Here is a 23979-nt window from a genome sequence, read left to right on the forward strand (position 1 = left end):
TAAGATCACAAGGTTATTTAGGAGTCTGCTTAGACGTTCTTTATTTGCGGGATCTCGAATAAATGTGAGTACATCTGTCGTTCTCCCGATAAGATTTGGACAGTCTTCGATTATATGAAAGAACATTTTATTTAAAGTTCATTTACTTCCTTCTCTGCTTGGGACATTTGGCTTCTCCTCACTGTATTCAGGAAGTAGGAGAAATTGTTCGGCAATTACAGTAAGCAATCTTCTTATTGTCTTTTCGTTTTCAGGATCTTGAAGAAAGTCAGTGACACTGGTGAGTCTTCCCACCAATGAAGGGTATGATCTTAGCACTAGATTAAAATATGTTACCACATCTTTGGTGATGTCACTACTGTGGGACACCATAAGTGATTCCAAATAGTGTCTCGCTGTTGAACGAGTCTGGATACTGTATTTTCTTCCAATTTACGTGTCCTCGATCAATATTTGCCATGTTATTTCCTCATCACAGTTTTAATGTGTCTCGATCCAAAGTTCAAGTTCAACAGACTATGTTGTGGCTTATACGTGCAATTTTCTTCTTTACCCTGCAACTAGGATGCACAGAGTGTCCTTCGTTTATGTCCTTATCCCCTTTTTTGCTTAGAGGAAGTGTTCAGTTTTAAGCCACAATTTGCAAAAAGCTCCCTGTCTTTGTCTGGCCGGTCATGCATCCTTTTTCTTCGTCATGGATCTCGTCTGCACGTGCTGTGGTTCTTCCCCATCGCTCGTCGTCTCCTCGCTCTGGGAGGTAATTTCAGGTAATTTTGCATTTCAGACCCTAGGATTTCTCCTGTTGACTGGGCATCACATCTAGCTCTATCTCGGGGTGTCAGGGGAGTGTGCATTCTTCTTCCTGTGGCTATCTCGTGTAGCGTAAGATGATGGTCAGAACCGGGCTGGTTCCTGAGTGCATACAGTGCCAAGGGAAGGCAGTGCAACCATCCCTTTCTTGGAGTAAGCTACAACTTGGCTATCCTTTCCTTTAATAAGCCGTTGAGCTTCTCACATATTCCGTTACCTTGCGGATGATACGCCGAAGAGAACTTGTGCTTTATACCAAGCAGCAAGCTAATCTGTTCAAAAATCTTGTTTACAAAGTGAGCTCTATTGTCTGATCTCATGACTTCACACACCCCCCACCTGGGAAATACCTCTCTCACAAAAGATTTAGCCGCACAGGTAGAGTCTGGGTGTGTACATGGAACTGCTTCTATCCATCTAGAGAATGGACACACCACAAAAATTAAGTATCTGTACCCGTGACATACTTGAATCATGTCGACGTAATCGACGTGCAAGTGCTGAAAAGGCCCATTTGGCCTGAGGATGACTCCTCTCATTACTTTTAATGTGTGCCCAGCTGTGAATTGTTGGCAGATTATACAGTTCACTATAAAAAAGGCAACATGCTTGGTTACATTCGGTATAAACCAGTCTTCTGCGAGCGTTGCAGCTAAATTCTCTTTTGTCATGTGTGCCGGATAATGTAGCTGCTCCAGCACAAATTTTAACAGGGCTGTAGGCATGACCAGTTTACCAGTGCTGTCTTGTCGCCACAAATTGTCAGAGGGGTTTAAAGAACACCCTTGCCGTTTCCATAGATATTTCTCTTCCTTTGGTGCCTCTCCTTAGAGTTCCATCAACTGTGTTTGGCCTAGGCTGTTATAGCTTTCATGTGTAGTTTATGCAACCATCATTCTCTCATTGGTATGGGTGACTTCTACTTCCATGATCGTCAAATTCTTGGATGCCATATGTTTGGCTTCCGTGCCTGCTGCTTGGTTTCCACGTGAGATAAAATCTGTCCCTTTCATGTGGGCAATGTATTTCACGATCGCTATGCCCACTGGGAGCTGTAGTGCCTTAATCAGCCTGTCCAATAAGGCTGCCTGCTGCACTGGTGTGCCGTCTGCTCAGAGGTAGCCCCTCCTTTTCCATCGCACTAAGCCTGCGTGCACTGTTGACGTCACATAGGCAGAGTCTCCTGGTCTGCTTGATTCTCAATGGCGAGTATCAACGCCAATAATTCTGCAGCCTGTGCTGAATAGTGAGATGGTATTCAGGCACTAAGGAGTACTCGAAATTCTCCATTTGCGGTGTGTTTCATTACAGCGACACCTGTATATCTTTGCCCATCATTTTGATCGATTCTTGAAGAACTGTTAATAAAGACACTTTCTCCTTCTTCCAAAGCATTTTTTTTTCACCCTGGGAATTTCATCATAGAACTCTTCATAGTTCGCACATTCATGTATTGGCTCTCCTTCAGTGACTGGCTCTGCTATAAACATAGCTGGGTTCACTATCTTAAATCGGACTACTTTAATCGATGGATTTGATACGATCACCTCATAGGCAGAAGCTCTCTGGGATGTCAACGTGCCCTTTGGTTTCTCTAGAATAGCAAATAGTGAGTGCTCGACGTACAACGTCATTGAGCAACCCATCACAATGGTTGTAGCCTTCTCTATGGCGAAAGCTGTGGCAGCTAAACATTGTTCGCACAGAAAATGGCCACTCATTACTGGGTCCAAATTTCCACTATAGTATGCCAGGGGCTTGTACCCCAATGTGGTTCTCTGTGTGAGCACTGCCGTCATAACGCTGCCATTCGTGTGTGAAAACAGGTAAAATTCCTCTGCATAATTGGAATCCCTAGAACTGGTGCTGTGCAAATAGCTTTTTTGAGTTCAGCAAATCCTTCCTCCATGGTCTCAGACCATTCCATTTTTTCTTTCATCACTTGGGCCTTCTTTAGGGCCTGAAGTAAAGGTTTAGTGTAAGAGCTATGGTCAAAGACCCTTGCCCTGACATAGTTGCACAGGCCTAAAAAGCTCTGCATCTGTTTTATCGTGTGTGGCTTAGCCATGTTCAGTATGGCTTCAGCCCTTTCTGGGGTCACTCTTTTCCCTCATGGGAGATCAGCTGGCCTATGTACATCACTTTTTGTTGACTATATTGTAGCTTTTCCTTGTCAACCTTCTAGCCTTTTTCAGCCAGTATAGTCAATAGCTGAACAGAATCGTGCCTGCATTGCTCCTCTGTCATGCTGCATATTAGGATGTCATCCACGTATTACAGGACAATGCTTTCCACTGCAATATTGCTTTAGTCCATCTGCAGGACTCTGTTAAAAATAGGAGACTCACAGTACCCCTGGGGAAGCCTTGTGCTTTTCAGACGCATCTGTCTGAAGGTGAATGACGTCAGTTCTTGTGAGTCGCGGTGCAACGGGATTGAGAAAAAATACATTTTTCAAATCAATCACTGTGAAATATTTTTCCTCAACAGGTATATTACATAGAATTGTAGCCGGATTCGGGACTAGAGGGAACTCTGCCTCAACAATATCTTTTAATGGGCGTAAATCCTGAATTATCCTCCAAGACCCTACCTTTGATTTTTTGATCGGATAAACCGTAGTATTGCATGATGACTCTGACGTCACTAAGATGCCTTGTTCCATCATAGCCGAAATTGTCTTAAAAATCCCCTCATCTGCCTCTCTCGACATGGGATATTGTCGTGCTTTAGGTAAAATTGCTCCTGGTTTCAGTTTGATTTTCATTTCTCCAACCACTTTCAATAGGCCTACGTCATAGAGTCCTGTGGTCCACACTGAGACAGGCACCTGCGCCATGTCGTCATCAAAATATTCAGGACGGTTTTGTGCCAACATCATTCTCTGAGGCACTTATCTTTTGATCATTCTCACCCAAAAGGTGAGACTCGCCTCCACTATAATCTCTACCATATCTGCTTGCTCTTCAAACAGATCATCATCAGTGACGTCAGTCAATCGGTATCCTTCTTCAATGGTGATTACTGTGTACCATTGTCAGCCTTCATCGTCATAACCATCTATCAAGGCCATTTTCCGTCATACTGCAGCTTTGTGTATCATCAAGGGAAAACTTGTCTCTTCTCCTCGTGCATAGGTATTCTTGGTCTAAATAGAAACTCATCTGGGGTTCTTATGATTCTGTCTGCAAGGCCTGGCAGCCCTGCCATTAGCACACGTGTTCCATATGCAAATATTGCTGGCTCTAATGGTATAGCCCTCATGGCTGTGTGTCCTGCGTATACTCTAATAATTTTGCATGCGTTTGAATAGTGCATTCCTGGAGTTGAACATACTATGCCCTCCTCTGTGAACGAGATTGTCATATTTAACTTTGTCATTTGATCTCAACCCAAAATGTTTACTGGGGTCTATCGTGAATATAATGGAGGCACGTTCATTTCACATTCTCCTATAGAGACTGGAAGTACGTTTGTGAAGGGAACACGACTTGTAGCTCCTGTGAAACTCTGAGTATTAATGGCCTCGCCGGACAAGGAAAACGTGCCTTCACGTATACACTAGCGTGCTGCACCCGTGTCAACTAAGAAGGAATATTTTTTATCCCCCATAACGACATCCACAATAGGTTCCCGGTGAGGGTCTGGTGTCACTGATAGGATAGAACACATCAGGGTTCCCTGTGAGCTGTCCTAATCCATATATAGCTTGGGCCCACCGTGTGCTGATTGATTTCCCCCATTGGCAGTGTTATTTCCTATTCCAGGGTTCATGGTCTGCCCTGAGCTCATTGTTTGTGACAATTGCAGCAGTGACTGTTGAGACTGCCCTTGTAGAAAATTCACTATATTCTGAGGTTGCAAGCCTTGTTGCGCTCCTGGCGCTTGTTGTTGCACAGTGTGATTCTGTGCAACTCCCTGTTGTATGAAGGTGGGTGGATTTGCCACGCCTGCTCCTATTCCCTGATCATTTTGTGTCATGCCTTGATTTCTGCATGTGCAAGCTAAATGCCCGGTCATCCCACACAACCGACATACTGGCGGTGGCTGGATCATTTGCCTATTTGACATATCTTGATTGCCATTTTGCAGGTTTTGGAAACCTCCTTGATTACTCTGCCATCCCCTTCCTCTAAATCCTCTTCCCCTGGGGTAAAACCCAGTACTGCCCTGATTATTCTACTGCAGATTATTGACCTGCTGCATGCTCGATTCAGCTGGGCTAGTTATCATGGCTCCCTCAAGAGCATATTTTGACAATTTCTTCTGCACCAATTTCGCTTCCTCACCCTTTCATGCAGCTACCTTTTTGCGATTCTTCTCTTGCAGTAGCCAGCAATAGTGTGCAATGGTCAGCTGTATTCTGCCCAATGTTTAGCCTCGATTCCTACCAATTTCTTGAGCTGTTTCTGTACCGGCTCTGGCAGCCCCTGGCACAATAAATGGTAGAACACAGGTATAGATTTCATCCAAGATTCATGAGTCTCGAGTACCCATGCATCTTGAAAATTCTGTATGTATAATTAACGGATCCTCATACTCCTTTATTTTACGTGTCATTATAGCTCCCATATCAGAAGTGTCTGGGTAAAGCACTTGTAGTGCCTTCCATACCGCAGCTCTGCAATTGTTAAATGGAGCTCCGTCATGCGCTGTATTAATTGTGGTCACACCAGGGTAACCTGCCCTGGTCCACACATCGTCTGCTCTCTCACCAAGTATGGCGATTAAGAGACCCTTGACATCCCCTATAGCTAACGTGTTCCCTCCTGTCATTTTTTCTAACCCGTGTATCCATTTTCCAGCTCCCGATGTCAGCATTGGAAGCTTGTTTTTCAAATGTTCTCGATCCACGTGTGGCCATGGAATATATTGTGGTCTCGCCCCCCCTTTCTCGAGTAACGGAAATTGGGATGAATAGCTCTCTCTCTTCTCTCATTGTTCTCCTGTCTATTAGAGGGGTAATATTACTGCATCGCCGCCTGCCTGGCAATTACCTAAGCCTGTTCACATAGTGTGGTGGTGACACCCCCTCTGACCGTTAGATACTTCTTTGTGTCGGTCTGACTGTGTGGCTGACTCTGATGCCCTCGGTGCAGACTCCCTAGTGTCTGACCACCTTATCCCTTTCTCCCTTGGGCGTCATCTTTTGCTTCTTCTCTTCCTCGCGCCCCTCCCTTTCTGAGTCGGACATTGTCTGTGCCCAACTCGTGCCACTTCTTGTGTCATCTTTGTTCCTACTTATTGCTAGTATATACAGGGATAGTTCTCTATTCCCACTACTTCTGGAAACATCCTCAGTGTCGTACAGCTGAGTGCTCTCCAGGCGCTCGTCTTCCCCCTCCCCTTGGGGTACTTGTTCTAGCTCCATTTTGTCATGTATTCTATCGCTCGTTTTTTCCGATGCTTCTGGTGTCAAAGTCATCTTCAATATTTGCCCTAGATGTGCCTGGTATTGAATCGCATTCAGGGAAGAATTCTTCTATATCTTCCCAATATACTACTGGCTCAGGTTTTTTAACCCCTCTCTCCAGATATTCAAGATTGCGTGCTCTCTGTCTTTGTTTACATTCTACATCGTCATCGAATTCTCTGCGCTTCCTCGCCTCTTCTCTGACCCCATCTTCTTCCTTTTTCTTTTCGTTTCTACGTTCATCTGCCCTTTGGATTTCATCATCCCTTCGTCTCTTTATTCTCTTCTCTCGTATTTTTTGCTCTTCCTCTCACCTTTGCTGCTTCTGTCTGTCTTGATCATTGGCTGCTCTCTGTTTGCGATCGAGCTGTCTTTCTTGCTCTTCGCGATATAGCTGTTTCTTTTTCCTTATTCTTTCATCTCTCAATTCTTTCTCATTCTCCTTTTTTTCACATTATCAATGCCCTTGCCATCGAGATTCAATAAAATTTGCCCTCCCATCCATTTATCTTTTGCGAATGCTATCTCATCAGTTCTATCTTCACTTCCTTTCCATCTTTAGCCTTCTCTCTCCTTATCGAGAGATGCACTTTTCTGGGTCTGGTCCCTTCTCTCATCATCAAATCTCTCCTTGTCCCTTGGGACTATGGAGGTTGATATCCTTATCTTTACCTCGATTCTCATCACTACTTTGCACAGGTGACTGATATGCCGGGTTGCTATACCCTGTAGCTGCTTTAAGTTCTCTCAGCGGGTATAACCCCTCATCTTTATTTTCTTCAGTCTTTGTTTCGGATGGGGTGGGTGGCGCAGTAGGCGTCTCACCCCCCTCTGTTCATACATTAAGTATCCAATCAATTGGCGGCTCCTCTTCCTTTCCCTGTTCATAAATTTTCCAAAGCTCTAGAACAGCTAGGCGTTTGTCTAACTTTTTGCCTTTGTATGTGGCTTGCAAATATGTCATGTGTTGCAAAACAGCTTTAGATAAGGACCCGCCCTGTGGCCAAGGCATAAACATTTTGTGGGAAGTTCCTTTAACCCACTCTGTACTGTATTTCTTCAGTTTAGGTGCATGTTTTGGCAACTGTTTGCACAGATGTGCTAATGGAGTTATGTCATCCATGTTTAAATATGTTCCCTTTCTCCTTATATAACACTTGTCAATGCTTCATGTGACTTAAACAATTTCCACAATATGAGCGAGCATGAGTCACTGCAAGCTTCAATCCAGATTTTCTCACAAAATTTTAAATCTTCTATTTTACTCAAAAAACATCAATTCATATACTATAATATCTCAGTTATTCAATCGCGTAAAGTTTAAGTCAACTCTTCTAAAGAAAATGTTCAATTTATGACATCACAGCAAACAACATGTAAGACAGACGTTTAACAGACTAGACGAACACCAGCTGGCCATATGTAACTCTGCCTCTAAAATTACCCCGACATGGGCCCTCATTACGAGGTTGGCAGAATGGGTTTACCGGCACCGGTAATGGTGCCGGTAAACGCATTCTGCCCTATTATGAGGTCTTCTCGCGGTACCCGCCAAGGGCGCATGGTAAAACCCGGCGTCCTTACCGGGTCCCGTGAGGAGACCAGGGAGCTAACAACGGGCCTGTTACTAACGGTCCCGTTGGTAGCTCCTTCCCCATTCCCATTGAGCCGGATGGGGGCTCGAATGGGAATGGGGATGGACCGGATCCGGGTTCCTTGAACGAGGAATTACTGGGTCCTTCAAGGTTGGGATGGCCCGGTAAATCCTCATTTGAGGAACCCGGGCCCGGTATGCAGTAAAGAGGCAAACATGCCACTAATTGCGGCATGGTTACCTCCAACCTCGTAATGAGGGCCATGGAGAATAAAAGTATCCCTTCCACAGCGCTTTTAATCACTGTGGTCTTCTATTTGTTCCCCTTTTATTTGGGACTCTGGATACACGTTTCTTCTAACCGCTATATTAGCGTAGCAATAAGGCGAATCCTCTCTCTTCTCGGTTGTCCTCCCCGGTAACCTCTCTCTTCTCGGTATCTTTCCTCTAGTTACTTCTCAGTTACTCTGGAGCCATTATTCCCTTCCCCTTAGATATATGCATTCTTCTCTACTTCTAGCTATATTTTGTTTTCCTTCCTCCCTCCATTACCTTTTCCCTTTACTTGTTCTAAAGCATGCACTTTTGCCAAAACACTTAGCCTTTTTCACTCACCGTTCGCATGGTTCCACTCTGGATCCTCGGGATCACCGCATTTGTTACCGCCATATTCGGCTTTTCTCCCGCTCAGCTGCCCATAGGAATGGGAAGGGGTTACATGGGGAAACACAGTTCCCTTCAGACCTTGTTCTGCAGGTTTATTTCTTACACAAGCTCCCCGTAGACAGTGGTAAACAGTCTACTCTGCCTAATGGCAAAGGACTTGTGATATTGCCGAAGACCTAGAGTTACTTTGTTGACAGTCAATGGGTGTCTTATTCTAATAGATAACCATCAATTTCTGCTACCAAGTGCACTCCGAGACCCCCGGCCGGCCCATAGAGCCGAGGTTTGCTCAGAAGTACTTTAAGACGAGATAGCTGCACCCTTGAAATGGATGGGGGGTGCAGATGCATTACTCCAACACCAATCAATAAGGACATCTCAATGGTTTGGCATAGGGAGTCCGTTTAATGACAAGTATAGAAAACGGGGAGTCATGGATATCAGCAGTGATGCGATCGTCCTTCTTGCTTCAAACTCCAACGACCTTCATACAAGTTGTAACATTTATACTCAAAATTCGTCATCATTGCCGTGTGTGTGTAACACTCAAAAGTTAATATGCATTTCTATTGGTTAGGAAAAGGTAACTTTACTATAGGTACTATATCTGTATATGGTAACAGAGTGAGGGGATTGGGTAAACACTGTCAGGTGGCCATCTAAACCCTTCCTTAAAAAATGACTACTATAGACGTCACTAAAAGTATGACGTCCTATTGGTTCTACTAACTATAGGACCCTAGATTATTTGGCCCATTGTTATTGGGTTGGCACCAACCCCTTGCATACTTTTCCACTTCGCTTAGCAGCACGCAGAATGGTCAGCCAGGTGCAGGGTGCCCCTTAGTTACCCTGCCTTCCTCTGATTATGGTTGCAATCAATCATCACTATAGTATCCATTTGTCAATTAGTTCACTGTGGTTGGCCTCAAGAGTGCATCTTCTGGAAAGGTTCTGATATCTCTGCCTGGTCAGGTGCCAAGCGTAGGTGTGAACCCCCGCTTCTCCTTGCTCGGCTGGCCATGTGATTCCTACACCGTGAATGTGTCTCTTTTCTCTCCATTTGTGTATTTGATTCTCATTTAGCCCGCCACCTGCCTACGTCTTCTTATCTCGACCTTTCAGAGGCAAGATATTCTGTTCTCAGTTTCAATTAGACGTAGCCACTGTTCACCTCTTTTATTAGTATGACTTTGGCTTTCCTGCACGAGTTGCCTCTGCCGAGTTTCGATTCAGCCGTCTCTTGTTTTGCTAAATATGAATTGTTCTCATTTGGCCTTTAGTAACCTGGGTTGATTCTGCTGTTTGTGCAAAGTAGAAATATACTTATAATACTGTGCTTTGTTTGAGGTAGATTATGTATAATGGCGCTTGCCGCACTATTCTTCTACTAAGCATAACAAGCCGCCATGGTTTCTTAGCTTTCTTGCAGTTTCAAGCATATTTACAGGTGTTAACTGGTTGAATATCTTCATCTTGTTTACAGCTTTAAACTTCTTTGCATTTCGACATCCTCCTTTCACTTTAGGTTCACAATGTCCTCATTCATGGCGTTTCGTCTCTGTGTGTGTCATTCTCTGGTTATCATTTCTTCAATCTGCAAGTCAGTCCGGGTTCTTGTGACGTCACCATTCGTCTTCCATTAAGACCTTTTTGCTTTCTTCCAGGACTGTACTTGGGCAATCTTCATTTTGTTTAATTTGTTGGTAAGGTTTTCTTAATGGATACCTTACTGTTCATGGTTTTCTTGGTAATGATACTTCAATAGGTGCTGTTCTTCTGATAGGCACTGGGCAGAGCCCTACTGCGGCTCTCTGCTGGTTTATTTGCTCATCATACATCACATATCTCTGTGTGAATATTCCTGGAACATCAAAATGGACGATTGGAGTGCATGCTTCATTTGGGACCTCCTCTACAGTGTGTGGACTTTTTTTATCTGAAATTGTGTTCCTCCCAATCAAAAACATTTGATAAGCATGTTTTTGTTTTATGTTATGTTTTTTAGCATTAACTGCCAATGTTATGGGCTTGAAGCACTGAGGCAGTCTGGGCCAACATTGCATTACACAAACAAACATAACCTTACACGACGTGGGCAATCAGTTAGACCACATTCATTCACACTGGGGGTACAGTTTGAGAATAGGTTGCACTTGAATGCTACCCTCTGGTTACGTGGCCCTCTGGCCAGTGGAGCACAGGAAGGACTTGTTCCACTTGATAAGATCAATGTCAGAGTATTCCTCTGCACTAGTTGAAATATTCTTGTTTGACTTTAAGAAGGAATCTGTAGGTCAAGTTTACACAAGACTTGGGGGATCTTCTGTATTTCTTTTCTGATCCATAGTGATGCAAGGAAGCGTGTTCCTTTTGTAGCGAAGATGGGAGCCTTTGGTGTAGGACTCCGTCTTAGACTACGTAGAGGTAGCAGACATTTATCATGACTGTATTTATGTCGTAGAGCATTTCACTAAGTGAAGGGTATGCGCATGGCTTGGATGGCTCAATATAATGTAACTCTATGGCTTTTCCATCTGACACCATACTATTATTCTAAATGTGTAGAAGGACTTCCCTGATTTCAAAACTGTTGGAAGTCTCCTTGTTTGTAAACTGGATCTCTATACAAAGTTATGCAATATTCTGAAGCCGGAAATCAAAGTGGATCGTGTTTTGCAGTGTGATGTTCCATTATCCTAGTTGGGACGGCTTGGCCATGAGTGTGTGCTGGTTCAGGGTTAGGAAATTGTTGTATGGACAGTGAAGTCTCGGGCAAGTGTGTGCTCCACCGTGTGTGTTTACCACCTTATGTGTTATGTGTAGCATATAGTTGCATGAGCATGAGAAGGTGTGTTGTGGTGCAGATATAATGGTCTCTAAGAAATTCCAATGCTGCTGCCTAATCCGCAGGAGCTCATCTGCGCGATGAAGCATTTCTTTTCATCCAGGCTGCTTCTAGTGATGCTGAAAGTGGGGATGGCTTTTTGACTCACTTTTTTGACTCTATATGTGTACATGAGTTTTTCATCCTTAAGTAGATGCTTGTCAAACAAAGCTGCACAGTTATTTTGGGACCGTGTTCCTGTGCGCATGAGTACCTGAAGTGTGTGGCCAGCATGTAAATTATGTACATACAGGATGTTTTTGACATAGCATGCAAAGTCAGAGAGCTTTGTACAGGCAGGGGTCCCGGCATGTCTTCTAATACAGGCAGATGCCAGGGGGCATGCAACCCAACAAATTACTTTATTGTATTTATTGGGTATTTATAATGCGCTTATACACAATGTGTTTCGAGGCGCAACAGGACAAGAGGGTGAGGGATCAGGGACTACAAACAAATTATCCTACTAGGCCTTGTGACATTCAGATCGCGCAAGTGCACTAAAGAGAAGTGCAAGGGAAAGTGCGGGCGGGGGGAGTGCCGGCCAGGGCCGAAGTGCCTGTGAGAAAAAGCGAGTGCCAGTGGGGCCAGGTTGGCAGAGCTAGTGGAAATCAGAGAGTGCAGGGGAAGGGAGGTCCACAAGCTGTATCATAATCATTTACCATATGAAGATATCCAGGGCTGACCGACCACCTGCATACTTAAAACTATGGTAGGCAGATGGAACATGTTTGTGTTGGTGGAAAGGACCAATGCCTTTAGGTAATGCCTATAGATGACACACTGTTGAGGGCACAAGCTGTTCATGTCATTGCTGGAGGATTGGGGGCATATATTTTCTGATGTTGGGGTATTTTGGTGTACACACAATCTCAGGGTTGCTGCAAAATAGAGCTTTTAGCTAGGTGCACATGTGAGACTTGTTTGTGTTTTAGGATCATAGTTTTGACATGAGACATGCCAGGATTAACACGAACTAGCCCCTGCACCATCACGTCAAGTGAGATCCCAGGAGGTGAGAGGGATGTAAGACATCTAAATCTAAAGTTTGAATATATGTATGTGCGCTATGTAACCATGTCTAAAGTTGCGCCCTGATGCCTCCGGGCCGGACGGTGCGCGTTACAAATAAAACAAATACAAATACAAATGAATGAAGTGGGTGTACTTCACTAAACCCATTAAACAAACCCCACTCCCCCACCAAAAAAAAGCTGAATGCCCGATGGTGAACAGATCTGCAGATTAGTCAGGTGGACACATACAAAGATGCAGGGGAAAACATAATCTGCAAATGAAACTGATCAAGTATTGGGGAGATAGGATGTTAGAAGAAGATGAAGGCTGTTTGTTCATCATTTCATGTTTTCCTTTCTTTTCCAGAATTTGGATATGCAAATTAGGGATTCTAGACAAGACCCTGAATACTTGAACCATCTATCAAGTTCCCAATTGGATGTGTTCGAATTCCCTTCAAATCTAAAGAACGAATTCGACCTTTTCCCAAAATGGCACTTGCCATTGAAGATTGCAACTGCATTGTCTCTGTTTACCTTCCTCTACACTTTTATGAGGGAGGTGCTGCACCCTTTCCTAACAGCCAACAGAAATGAATTTTATAGGATTCCGATCCTAGTGGTCAATAAGGTTCTACCAGTGGTTGCCGTCACTCTCCTGGCGTTGGTGTTCTTGCCTGGACTGTTGGCAACATGTCTTCAGCTGCGCTACTGCACAAAGTATCAGCGGTTCCCTCTGTGGTTGGAGAAGTGGATGTTGGCGAGAAAGCAATTTGGACTTCTCAGCTTCTTCTTCGCTGCAATGCATGCTGTCTACAGCTTGTGCTACCCAATGAGGAGATCCTACAGGTACAAACTGCTGAACTGGGCGTATCAACAGGTAGGCAGGACTGTAACCCATTTTCTGTGATGCTCTTCTCATGTAATGTTTCATTCTCAACGCGAATTTCAAGTTTCGGAACGCCTTTTTGTTAGTTTGGTAGATTGTTTAGAATTCTCTACGCCACTTTTCTTCTTTGGCGTACTAACATAACACTGTAACACAATCTGTGCGTGATAGTATTTGTTACCTTTAATTAAACAAGTTCGAGTTACACAACCAGCAACAACCAGCTCTTTTTAAACAAGCTTTGGCAATGCAAGCTTGGCAAGTTTTGGGCATGGGATCCAAAGTATCCAAGCACTGCCATAATGGTACTACTTTGCCATGAGATGGCAAAAGCTGAACAAAGGTGCTTATGCCTAGGTATTTTTTGGCCTGGCCTGGTAAATGCATATCTAAAACCTATATGCATATGTATGTATTTAGGTTCTATATACTGCAAACCGAGCTCGTAAACAATAGCGCCTTGTACATGTCATTGAGGTTAACATTATAGGTAAAGGAGGTTGAAATATGTGGAATGGATATTCCTGTCATGGGGGTGGGATGTGATGGGGAACGCAAGGAGACTAGATGAAACCAAGGTATTAACTGAATAGTAAGGTCTTGAGTTCTTTCTGGAACTGCGGTTCTGGAATGTCACTGGGATGCTGTTCCAGAAGGCAAGGTTATAGCAAGAGAATACCTTTGTCTTGTTTTTTTCATTGTGTGTACGTTTAGTCTTGAGTCTATAAAGACTATGTGAGCCTATACAAGAGCCAAAACTGTTGACCTTTCCATGTTTCATTTGAACAGAAATTCAGTGCAATGAACAGATGCAAGGACACTCATTGGGCCCCATTATGACCCAGGCGCTAAGTGTTTAACGGCGCCGTAAAAGGCTGCGGCGCCGTTAAACAGCGCATAATTACGAGGTCCCTTTGCGAGACCCGACCTTTATGGCTGGTTTTACCAGCCGTTAAAGTAGGGACCCGCAAAGGGACCTTGGTGCTAATTACGGTACCGCAATTTGCGGTACCGTAATTAGCGCCTTCCCCATTCCCATTGAACCCTATGGGGCAAAAATGGGGAAGGGCCATGGCGGCATGGGGCATTACCGCTCCACCAACCTCGGAATGGGGTGGTAATTCCCCATTCCGCCATGGACCATGGTGCTAATAGCACCATGTTTTAGCGCCGGAGTCGTAATGAGGCCCATTGCATCTAAATAAATTTGCCTGAAAGCACACTTGATTAAGTCAGATTTATTACATTATGAGATGCTTTATAGTTGCAATTAAGCTAGTACCTTTCAGAAGGCTGTTAGAAATGACAGAGCTAGACACAAAGATATCCCAGGTAGCGTGGTTTGGGCAGGGAGTGGTAGTTAGTGAGTGAGACTGGCCATACAGACAGGCATAGCCATGAGCAGTCAATGGGTTGGTAAAATACCATACAACGTCCACAGTTTGTGTAGCTTCTTCACATCCCATCTTCCTCCTGTTTGCACATCCCGTGATGATTATTTCACCTTATATGCAGTCCTTTCAGGGTCGCAGGCACGTCAATTGGGAGTTGCCAGGGGTCGCAATTGCGACCCCTGTCAATTCCTGTGCGCCCCTGGCTCTTCCTCTGTGACCCCTGGGGTCTGCAGAGTCAGAGAGAAACCGACAGTAAAGAGGAATCTCGGACGCGAGTTTCTGAGCGGCAAAGTTATATTAGTGCACGCCAACAGAAATTCAGCTGCTGGCAGCAATGAGGAATGTTCTCGATGTCCAATGCACAAGAAAACCTTCTAATTATAATATAGCTGTCCATCTGTTCCCACAAACACTGTCATACTGGCAACTCCTGTAAAGTTTTTATTTCTCCAATTTCGAGTATTAAACCGTTTTCTTTGGCATCCTGATTCAAACAGGCCTGGGTGAAGGAGACTAACGATGCACATGGTTTGCATCTGTACATGTTTGTGTACGGGGAGACGTTGCGTTGGGTTTAGTGGGATAAGCTTAAGAGAGTTGGGTTTGGATCTCGCCTCTACAATAAAAGCACAGCGGAAAGCTGAAGGATTCTACTGGCTATCGTCAGAACTGGAATTCATCCTCTTCATGATTTAAGCACATGCTGAACATTACTTTCTATGTCACTCTTCCAGAAGATTGTTATACACGTGATTTTCTACTATGGAAAGGTTGAAACCCTCAATTCCTTGTACCTCCACAGAGGCGGAGATTAAAACGAAAAGGTGTTGCTGCCATGGCTGTCCTATTAAAATCATATCCCATCCTGAAAGTCAAATGAACACAGGCAAAATGACTAATTATTTATCAAAAGTGCCAATGTTAAAACCAGAGGAAATTAACATCGCAGCACAACTTGTGACCAATGAGCTTCAATCAACATTAAGCTGCTTGGGTTCTAAATTAGTGAACACCCTTATATTACCCTCCCATCCCTCGTGACCTTCAGTAACTCGTCATGACAGCCCGAAACTACTAACATAAGTTCCCCTGCTGGGTCCTCAACTCTTGATCTAATACCACCCCAGCTACGTACACTGCTGCTACTGAGGTAGCTAATAACACTGATCTGACCCCTGTGTCTTTAGTGATAACCAGTGCCCAAGTTCACTCGCAGTTAGCTTGTTCCACTCCCCTTCGTAATAATCTTGTCTTCCTCCTAGACCTGAACCAGAGCCTAGAGGAGGTCCTATATTTGGGGCCACCACTTGATAGTTCAGTTCCACCCATGTTTGTACCTGAGCAACGCTTTATCCAACCCATGAAACAAGAATCTTATCTTGAATGTGAAATCCAAGATGATGGCACGATAGTTGATGCACTTGAAATTAATGAGTATATCCACTCGCCATTATGCTCGGTAGACTCGGCAATTTCTGGTTTCCTGTCGAATATTCCCGCAGCTGATCCACCTGTGAGTTCTGGTTCTGTAATTTGTAATTATAACATTGCAAGTAACACAATATGAATTCGGATGAGATGTTCCAAGCCTTGGAATCCCTGTTGACTACATTAATAGATAGGTGTGAAAAAATTGAAAACAAATTGGATTTACAATCACGATGACATTCAGCTGGTAATGTCTTGAAACACACAAGGTTTTGTCCATTTATTTAGTGATGGAAGTTTAACACATTTTTTTAACAAATTTCTCCGTTATAGCACTTCAGGAGACACGGCTTTGTGAATCGGTCGAATTTGATGGATTTGCGACCATTCATTAACTCGCGTCTAAAGGTCAGAAAGGTCGTCCCAAAGGAGGACTAATGATATCAGTGGCCTCACTTTGGTCACTTGAGGAATTTCAAAACCCAGTCTCGATGGTCCTTGCCACTAAACTCCATCTATGCTCCCAATGTATAATATTGATAAATGATGATCCACCGTGCAATCGAGCTACTCTTGAGAACGTGGCGACAGTCCAGAGGATTTTGGATCAATACAATTTGATGTTTCCAATACTACGAATAGGCAATTTCAACGCTTTTATTGAACTAGTTAATTATCCACATGGTGTTGACCCAACCTCTGAACCCTTTAAACCACAAAGTGTGAGTAGTCGCTGTGGGAAAAAATGGCCTTCATTGTTAGAAAAGTATAGTATGACGCACTTGAATGGCTATTGTCTCGGTGATGCACCCATGGCCTTCACACGAGATAGTGGGATTTCTGCTTCTATCCTCGATTACATATTTGTGAATGAGTACGGTTTGCAGATGGTAAAAGATATGGCCATAATCCCCTGTGCTGAAAGCGATCATCTGCCCTTGTGCCTTATGCTCGCATCTAATTCGAACTGTACCCTGGGGAACACAAAAGCCACTAATGGAGATATTGCCACAAATCCGCAGGGAAATAGAATTTGCTGCAATTAATCTAATTTAGATGATGCAACCATGATATCATGTCAAATATTGCCCTCTTTTATTAATCAGTTTAACCTGGCATCAAACAAACTAATGGAAACAATTGTTGCTGGATTCACCATGCTGTTCCTCCAAATAAGAGTACTATAGCTCGCCGCTCTTATAAGAGCGTAGCTGAACGAACAAATAGAGGCACTAAAAAGCGGGTAAACTATGATCTGACAATAGCTGCTGCCAAGCAACAGTTAAGAACATCAATAAGCACTGTCTTATATCATTCTTATCAAAGAAGCATCAACAAGCTCCAAGTCACCCAGAACAATGCTATAAAGACGGCACTTAACATCCCTAGGAAATCACACATTTCTGACACACGACATAGTCTACACTGGCTCCCTATCGCCTCTAGATTATCTCTTAAAACTCTTGCACTCACTCACAAATCTAAAACTAACCAGGCACCTATCTATCTTGCTAACCGCTTCACCGCACACATTCCTAACAGACCCTTAAGATCTGCAGAAGACCACGCATTGGTAATACCCAGATTCAAGCTCCAGAAAGCAGGGGGATCTAGCATTCCAGTCCTCGCTGCTAAACTCTGGAACACGTTACCCTCTACCCTGAGAGCTGAACCATCTTACCCAGCATTCAAGAATAAAGTCAAATCCTGGCTCATCGAGCAGGACAACACTACATCCACTATGTAATCTGCTGTACCTCCATTATCTTCTCCTTGCCACTGCACGTTAATACACCACCATATGTTACTAACAGTGCCTTTTTTGTAATTATGCTTCCCAAGTTCTGATATACTACCGCTTTTGGAAAAACTGTAAATTTGCTTTTCACTGCTGTAAATATGTAGTTCGGATATATTGCCTCTTTTGTACAAATTGTAAATTTGCCTCTCACTGCCGTATCTTGACATTATTGTAAATTCACTGCCATTCTATGTACCTCCTCTGTTACCCTTCCCTAAGAAATGCACCCAGATGCCCGTGGGCCAGGTGCGCAATACAAATAAAATAAATACAAATCATCATATTAGCCCTCTAACACCAGGTTAAGTCAGCTGTCACATTAGAACTACTAAATTGCAATATCGGAAATGGCTGACGGAATACTGTAACAACCTACAGAAATGGAGCGAGATTGCACAGTCGGCTCTTGAAAATAATAAGACCCATTTCTGGTCCGTCCTGCAAGGTCATTCTCCTCGGGGACTTACCATTAACGGGGTGACCAAACCAGATTGGAAGAAGCATATTGAGAGTTTGTTGGGTATAATGATATCCTTGTAGCCATTCCACAATTTACCTGGGACTGCCGGGCAGCCATCACAACATTAGCACCGTCATTCAGCACCACATCTCCTCACGGCAGCAGGGCCTGGTGGCATTTCTAATGCTTTAGTCAAAATTGTGCCCAGCCTGTGGGCACACAGTTTGTACTTATTATTTTCTAATATCAGTAAAAAAGTAATTATACCCTCCTCCTGGCGTGAAAGCCCCATATTACCTGTACATAAGAAAGGCTCTTGGAATTTGGCATCTAATTATAGATTACTCGCCATGTTAGGGGAACTGCTATGGGGCAACACTAGACACAAGATATCTCTCGGAACACTAACACTACCATATACAGTCGGTGGAATCCAATTCCCAGACCTCGAAAGGTACTTTCTAGCCGCCCAACGGAGTCAGTTTGTTAAATGGTTAGCAGATGAACGCACCTCTGAAACCAGGCCGCTCAAACAACCTGTAGCACCAGCAAATCTGAAAGAAACAATATGGGTCCCGGAGAAATCCAGATGCTAGTAAAGATGGGCAAGAAGGTATGGGCTTTGAAACTCACAAGAGGGGCCTACACAGCAGACATACCAATCGCAGTGGGAGTGTGTACAGGAAAAATGGACCTAGCCCTAATGAGGAAATGGGAAGAACGCGGCATCTACACCTGGGGAGACACATATGAAGATGGAACTTTCAGAGAATTTGAAACCATGGTAGCGAAAGAGGGCCTACCCAAAGGCCAATTCCTGTGGCACAGAAGAGTCAGAGAAAGCGCGAAGTCGCAATGGAAAGAATGGCCAGGTGAACCAGAGCAAGACCCACTGTTAACGCTACTATGCAGCCTAGGGGATGAATGGAAACCAGTGTCTAGGCTCTATGTTCAATTAGCAGACAGGCCCAACCCCAAAAGTGAGACCCTTAAAGCGAAGTGGGAAGCGGAGCTGGGAGTTGAAATCACTGAAAAGGAATGGGAGAGAGTCCTAATATACCCCAGAGAGGTGTCGGGAAACGCCAGATTCAGACTAATTCAACTACAAGTAGTATACAGAACATACATGACACCAGGAAAAATAGCCAAATTCAGTAGGAACAACACCCCTCTTTGCCCCCGATGCAACGCAGAAGGTGAGGGGATGACTCATATGTTCTGGGGATGTCCGAAGATCCAAAAATTCTGGTCCAGAATAGTACAGACCTACAGAAGAGCGGGGGGGACATGATATGAATGGTCCCCGAAAGAATGCCTTCTGGGAACGTACCCAAGAATAAGCAAGTTACGACACATAGTGAAACTTATGGACATGGAATGCATGCTGGCAAAGAGATCTATAGCTATGGCTTGGAAATCTCCCAGGGGCCCACAATTCGACAGGTAGCACAAAGAATTGGAGTGCTGGTCAGGAGCTGAGATGGTGGTATCAGGAGAGGGAACGGACAAAGCGGGAGGAGAAGTAAGCACAATCTATGAGGACTGGAAAGCTTTAATACGGGATGTGTTCCACCCGTCGGACGATAAACCTCCCTGAGCTACCACTACCCACCTAAACCTCAACAGACCACGGGCAAATTTCAACACTCAGCAGGGGAGCCCTCAGAACTGTTAGATAAGACACCCCGAGCCAATTCCCCACCAGGGAACATCCGCAGCCCATCAGACCAAACAAAACGGGCCTTGAGCCCCAACACACCTATGTGGCAATGAAGACTATTAGTTTAGTTTGTTTATTGTTTGTTCTCCCAAGTTTTCCCCCTCCCCTTTTAATACTAATTATTATTAACCGATTGTCTCTTATGTAAATGTAGACAAATGCCAATAAAAACATTTAAAAATAAATAGATTACTCGCCATGTCAGATGTATCATCTAAGATCTTAGAAAAAGTGCTTTTGATTGAATTGAATGCCTGGATCGATACCAACAATATACTCCCGCTGAACCAGATGGGTTTTTATAAAAAAAAACTCTAATACCACACATAATCTACTTATACTGGTGTCATCTGTGGAGTATGCCTGGAAGCGCAGGAAATCATTGGTTCATGCTGCCTTCATTGAATTCTCTGCAGCTTTTGATTCTGTGCCCCGCCAGCGACTCTGGAAGAAACTGCTAAATTGGAAAATCCATTAGGGTTGCTGAAAATGTTGATGCTCCTTTACACAGACACATCAGTAAGAATAAGGTTAGATGCAGAAGGTTATTTGTCTGCCCCGATCCCTGCACACTGAGGCGCCAAGCAGGGATGTATTGTTGCGGCTACACTTTTTAATCTTTATCTTTCTGACCTTGGCTTAGTGTTTACTGACCCGGCAATATGCCCTGTAAAAGTAGGACGGCATTTTACCAACTGGCTGTCCTACGCTGTCGATTTGGTTTTGTTGGACCCTACACAGAGGGGGTTGCAAAGTCAGATTGTAGCCTTAGGTATCTATGCAGAATAAAATGGACTATAAATATAGATAAAAGTAAAATAATGACTTTTGCACCAGCCGCATTGGAAGGATATTGAACTAGAAAATGTCTTGTGCTACAAATACTTAGGAATCCACCTACAAAGCAATTTTGAAGCGGGATACCCATTGGTTGGACACGAAGAAAAAATTTAATAAAGTGGTTAGTGCCATTAAATATTTTATAGGCAAGAAATGTGGTAACTCAATAGAAACAATTCTGTTGCTATATCAGTCCAAAGTCTGATCCATAATCTTTTATGGGATAGAGATATGGGGCAATAAGTAGAAGATACTTTTGAAACGATATGAATCCTTTATTTTGTGTCAACTTTTCTGCTTGCCAACTTCATTACCAGTTGAGTATATGTACTTGGAATTTGGCATTCCTGGTATTGTAGCTGATTTTACTGTTAAATCAATCATGTTCTGTGATAAGGTGCTTAAGCTGGAGTCTGGTAGCATGATAGGGAACTTTGTGGGAGCCTTTTGTGATATTGATAACTGCTACTCGATGGGAACATTTGGTTACTTTTTATCACTCTGTGTAAAATGGCAGGAAAGTTGCTGTGGTCTTCTGTCCAATGGCGCAGTGCACGTGATTAAGACCCACCTCAAAATCAGATTAAAAGAGCCTAGTAAAGAACAGCATCTTGTAAATCTCCCATCTGGGAGTCAGGGTCTATCCTTTTGTGAATTTATTTCATCGTGTGACAAAATTCCAATGTATCTAATTGCGTATCCTAAAAGGTCCATTATTAGACAATGCCTAAAACCGAAATTCAACAAAAGTATTGTATTGATAACACATGGTGCACATTTGTGCATCCCGCGCAATGCACGCCACTGGCACCAGAGAAATTTAAACAACTGAACATCTATTAATTGAATGCGAAAGCCTATACACGTTACCATAAAGCTATCTGAAAGCATACACACATGATATTAATCTCGAAGATCTATCCGCAATATGGCAGAGGTTTTTAAATGGTAATGATCACAATTTGATATTTTATTGGAAATGTGCTGAAATCAAGAAAATAGTTGCTTGATGTCCTTTCTTATTGATGGTCGCTTTTCCTTTTATGTAAGTTTTAAGATTTTATTAAGGTGTAGTTGTGAGATTTGGAATGTTTACTAAGTCTTATAACTGGTCAGGTGACTGAGATCTGACCACGTTTTTTATTGAGTATTTTAGTATTTGATGTGTATATATGACAATTGTGTAAATTGGGGACATTTTCTTATTATGGTTTTTTTTCATTGTTTTTAATTGTTGAATAAACAATGCCATTTGGCTGATTGTGTATTAAATAAATGAATAAATAACTAATGTTCCCTTTTACTAAAGATTATAGCTCGAATACCATACCTACAAATACAGTCATACTTGGAGTACAACTAACTTAGGCAGTCAGGCTTTAGGGCCGCGCATGGGACAGAGACTCCCCTATTTAAGCAATATGCCCTGAGCGGCGGGGGCATTACCGAGTCAGGTAATGCCCTGGCCCCCATAGTTTTGCTCGGGCCTTAACGAAGGCCTCGGGGCATTACCTGACTCGGTAATGCCCCCGCCGCAAGGGGCATATTGCTATTAGTACCCCTGCCCGCAGAAAATGTACGTTTTCCCTTTCCATGGTGGCCATTGGGAACACTTATGTTCCCAGCGTGTTTGCTCCCGAAAAAATAAAGAGAAGAAGGTAAGTGGGGTTGGAAGGGTGGAAGGGAGGGAGTTAAAAAAAAAAAAAAGAAAAAAAAGTACCTGGATCTCCGGCGGGGGATGAAGGAAGCCACCAGCCGTGTGGAGGCTCGGAGCGGGGATGGCCCGCTCCAAGTCTCCACACGGCTGGTGTTGCCATCGTCCCCCACCGGGGACAAAGCAAGCTGAAGGTAAGTGGGGTTGAGAGGGTGGAAGGGACGGGAACAAAAATGAAACAAAACGAAAGAAAAACGTACCTGAATCCCCAGCAGGGGACGAAGGTGGCCTCCAGCCGTGTAGAGGCTCGGAATGGGCATGGCCCACTTCGAGCCTCCTCATTGACTGAGGGGCTGCCACGCCCTCGCCGGGAGAAACAAACTGACTACAAAAGAGATGGGTGGAAGGTTTCAAATGAATCTAAACCACTGGCAATTGCTCTGGGCAACCTTCCACACCACCGTTTTTTAGCCCATCTGCGCCATTGCAAAAGGGGACCAGCCATGTGCAAATCAGTCAGCAGCTGCCGCCACCGAAGGTAGCAGCCCAGCCCGAACCGCTAGGCCAGGTCCCCTCTGCACAGAATACCAAGCAACCCCAGACATGTTTCGGCCTTGTTGGACCTCCTCAGTGAGGTGCAGCCTGGTTCCCTGTGGCGCAGCGAGCAAGGGACCCACGTCTGGGCATACCCTCTCTCACAAGGAGAAACAAACTGACTACAAAAGTGATGGGTGGAAGGTTTCAAATGAATCTAAACCACTGGCAATTGCTCTGGGCAACCTTCCACACCACTGTTTTTTAGCCCAACTGCGCCATTGCAAAAGGGGACCAGCCATGTGCAAATCAGTCAGCAGCTGCCGCCACCGAAGGTAGCAGCCCAGCCCGAACCGCTAGGCCAGGTCCCCTCTGCACAGAATACCAAGCAACCCCAGACATGTTTCGGCCTTGTTGGACCTCCTCAGTGAGGTGCAGCCTGGTTTCCTGTGGCGCAGCGAGCAAGGAACCCTCGCCGGGGACAAAGGCGTGGAATCCGAGGGATTCCCGGCCGGGTAATGCCCCGGCGAGGGCCAATCAGAATGGTTCTTTCATTATGATTCTCCCTCACTGGGTACTAATAGACCTTAAGTGGAGCATGCTCCAGGTTATGAATATGGGTGAGGTTGCTCTACTTATGCTTTTGGATCTTTCTGCTACGTTTGATCTGGTAGGTTATAACATACTAGTGTAAGAACCCTTGTACATACACCAAAGTGCAGGTTTTCATTGACACAGTAGGACCACTACATATTGTAATGTAACAGCTCCCTCTAGCGGTGACAACAGGCAAAGCTACTGCATGGGACAAACATACAGGACAAACATACATCTGGCCTTTTATTATATTGTTAGATTGGTAGATAGACTGCA

At 44.1% G+C, this 23979-nt stretch overlaps 1 protein-coding gene across 2 annotated transcripts in view; it reads left to right on the top strand.

The window, feature by feature from the left end:
- The window catches only part of STEAP1 (STEAP family member 1), a 134602-nt gene that overhangs the window by 46858 nt on the left and 63765 nt on the right, over window positions 1–23979 (top strand). For both annotated transcript variants that reach the window (XM_069648359.1, XM_069648361.1), the window contains exon 3: window positions 12754–13266. In XM_069648359.1, the coding sequence (XP_069504460.1) occupies window positions 12754–13266 (513 nt within the window). The remainder of the gene's footprint in view (window positions 1–12753; window positions 13267–23979) is intronic.

The sequence above is a fragment of the Ambystoma mexicanum genome, chromosome 2q (assembly GCF_040938575.1).
Source record: "Ambystoma mexicanum isolate Mex_15411 chromosome 2q, UKY_AmexF1_1, whole genome shotgun sequence".
NCBI classification, from domain to species: domain Eukaryota; kingdom Metazoa; phylum Chordata; class Amphibia; order Caudata; family Ambystomatidae; genus Ambystoma; species Ambystoma mexicanum.